This window comes from Bison bison, unplaced genomic scaffold, assembly GCF_000754665.1.
Source record: "Bison bison bison isolate TAMUID 2011002044 unplaced genomic scaffold, Bison_UMD1.0 scf7180017845431, whole genome shotgun sequence".
Classification (NCBI taxonomy): domain Eukaryota; kingdom Metazoa; phylum Chordata; class Mammalia; order Artiodactyla; family Bovidae; genus Bison; species Bison bison.
In genome coordinates, this window is record NW_011476004.1 from 4,067 (window position 1) to 6,706 (window position 2,640).

The 2,640-nt window shown below is 62.9% G+C and overlaps 1 protein-coding gene across 1 annotated transcript in view; it reads left to right on the forward strand.

Moving 5' to 3' along the window:
* Positions 1-7: 7 nt before the first annotated feature.
* The window catches only part of MFSD7 (major facilitator superfamily domain containing 7), a gene marked incomplete at its 5' end in the record, with an annotated part of 6,303 nt that continues 3,670 nt past the window's right edge, over positions 8-2,640 (forward strand). Inside the window, 3 exons of the mRNA XM_010834614.1 lie at positions 8-528; positions 711-924; positions 1,071-1,147. Coding sequence (XP_010832916.1) covers positions 8-528; positions 711-924; positions 1,071-1,147 — 812 coding nt within the window. The remainder of the gene's footprint in view (positions 529-710; positions 925-1,070; positions 1,148-2,640) is intronic.

The following is a 2,640-nucleotide window of genomic DNA, read 5'->3' on the forward strand; positions in this document are numbered from 1 at the left end:
TGGCCAGCACCCAGTCTAGGCTCCCCCCACCCCGGCGTGGTGGCCATCTCTCTTCTGCCGTCAGCCCCAGGCCTTCTCCTCAGAGGGTCAGTCCTGGAGGCCTCGCTGTCCTGCAGGGTCCAGCCAGGTTGTCCGCCTCTGTCTGCCCCGGGAACATGCCTGCAAGGATGGTTCCGGTCCTCTGCCCCGACATGCTGTCTGAGCTCCCAGCTGGTGCCTCCTCTCTGGCCTGACCAAGTGAAGACCCCAGCCCTGACGGGACCCCTGGACCCTTTCTCTCCCTCAGACCAGCCAGCCGTGCCCAGGGCAGCCAGCAGCCGCAGTGTCTGCGGTGCCTGCCCCGGGCTGACTCCAGCCTGTGTCTCGCAGCTGTGGCTCACCTTCGCGCCCGTGGCTGACACGATCGCCCGGCACTTCCTCCTCTCCACCGAGCAGATCAACTGGCTGTCGCTGGTCTATCTCGTGGTGTCCATCCCGTTCGGTATGGTGGCCATCTGGGTTCTGGACTCCGTTGGACTCCGCAGGGCGGTGAGTCAGACCACACACCAGGGCCTGCTCTGGGACAGGCGGGTCCCCAAGCATGGGATCGAGAGCCACCCCCTCCTCCCAAGATCCGAGTCCTCAGGCAGAGCCACGGGGTGGTGAGTGGAGGCTGGGGCGGTGGGGGGCATCCCGGCTGCTGGGCAGCTCTTCTGACCCCACCCTTGCAGACCACCCTCGGCGCGTTCCTGAACTTCTGGGGGAGCATGATCCGCTCCATGCCCTGCATGGCCGTTGACATCCAGGACCCGTTTGTCTTCCTCCTGGGTGGGCAGACCTTCTGCGCCCTGGCCCAGACCCTGGTCATCTTCTCTCCAGCCAAGCTGGCCGCCTTGTGGTTCCCTGAGCACCAGCGAGCCACAGCCAACATGATCGGCACCATGTGTGAGTCTCAGTGAGGCCGGCGTCTCCTCTGGTTCAGCGTGTGGTTGGGCGCTTCTGTGCACTCCCCGCTCTGGGGGCCGAGGGCTCCTCCGTGGATGGGGGCCCAGCCTACCTTCCTGAGCTGACGCACATCCCTGTCCATCTAGCAAATGCCCTGGGTATTCTGGTGGCCAACCTGCTGTCTCCCGCTCTGGTGAAGACGGAGGAGGACATCCCCTTGATGGTGAGGGAGCTCACAGGTGCACGCATGTGTGCGCCTCTGCGTATGACGTAGGCTGTGTGTTTGCATGTGTGTGTGTGCATGTTCCTGGGCTGTGTGTGCTAGTGCATGTGTGCGGGGTGGTGGGCTCGTGCACCCACGCTGCCCGTGTGAGTGTGCACTTGCATCTTCTGTGGACACGGCTGAGTGCACCCCGTGTACATGGGGCTTCCTCTGTTGCAAGTACTGGGCACCTTCCGAGCGTCAGGCACAACCCCAGGCTGCTGGGTGTTTTCCTTGGAGGGGAGAGAGCACCAGGGCGGCAAGAGGCTGGCTGCAGGAGGATGAGGCATTGCGAGGGTGGGGAGGAGGACGTGGGACCAGAGAGAAAGGCGCTGAGGTGGAGGCGAGACTGAGGGGTGCGGCTGCAGCCAGAAGTGTGTGTCTGCTGAGCAAGGGGAGGGCGGAGGGAAGCGTCAATCCAGGTGGCATGCGGTTGGCTTGATGTGATGGACACCCTGGGGGGATCTGAAGGGAGAGTGATTCCATCTGGTCCAGAACAGCTCAGGGAACGAAAGGTGTGCCTGGAGTGTCCAGGGAGAGAGCCTGGGCTGTGATTCAGCTGGGGAGTGGGGTGCACTGAGGAGTGAGGGGCTTCTAGCTGGGGGATGGTTGGGGTCACTCACAGAGGTGGGAGAGGGGGTCCAGGTGACAGTTGGATAGAGCGCCCAGAGATGGTCGAGCTGAGGCCATCACTGTCGGAGTCACCCTTGGGTGAAATTTTCAAAGCCAGGTTTCTGAATGCAGCAAAGCAGAGGAGGCCCCGAACGGGCCCTGGGCTTGCTGGCGTCCACCTGGAACGACAGGCGAGGTGGGCAGTGAAGAGGCAGCAGCTCGTCTGGAGCCTAGGGAGCAGGCTTGAAGTGCCTGTGTGTGTGTGCGTGCATCCACGGGGACCTGTGCGTGTACACTCATGCCCACGTGCATGAGTGTGCATCCACGGGGACCTGTGTACGTGCATTCACGCCCGTGTGCATGCATCCACGGGGATGCACGTGCAGTCATGCCCGTGTGCGTGTATCCACGGGGACCTGTGTGTGCGTGCACTCACGCCCATGTGCATGTGCGTGCATCCAAGGCCACCTGTGTGAGTGCAATCACGCCCGTGTGCATGTGTTTGCACACACAGGGACCTGTGCACGTGCACTCACGCCTGTGTGCATGTATCCACGGGGACCTGTGTGAGTGCAATCACGCCAGTGTGCGTGTATCCACGGGGACCTGTGCGAGTGCAGTCACGCTCCTGTGTGTGTATCCACGGGGACCTGTGCGAGTGCAATCACGCCCGTGTGCGTGTATCCACGGGGACCTGTGCGAGTGCAGTCACGCCAGTGTGCGTGTATCCATGGGGACCTGTGCGAGTGCAATCACGCTCGTGTGCGTGTATCCACGGGGACCTGTACGAGTGCAGTCATGCCCGGGTGCGTGCATCCATGGGGACCTGTGTGCGTGTACTC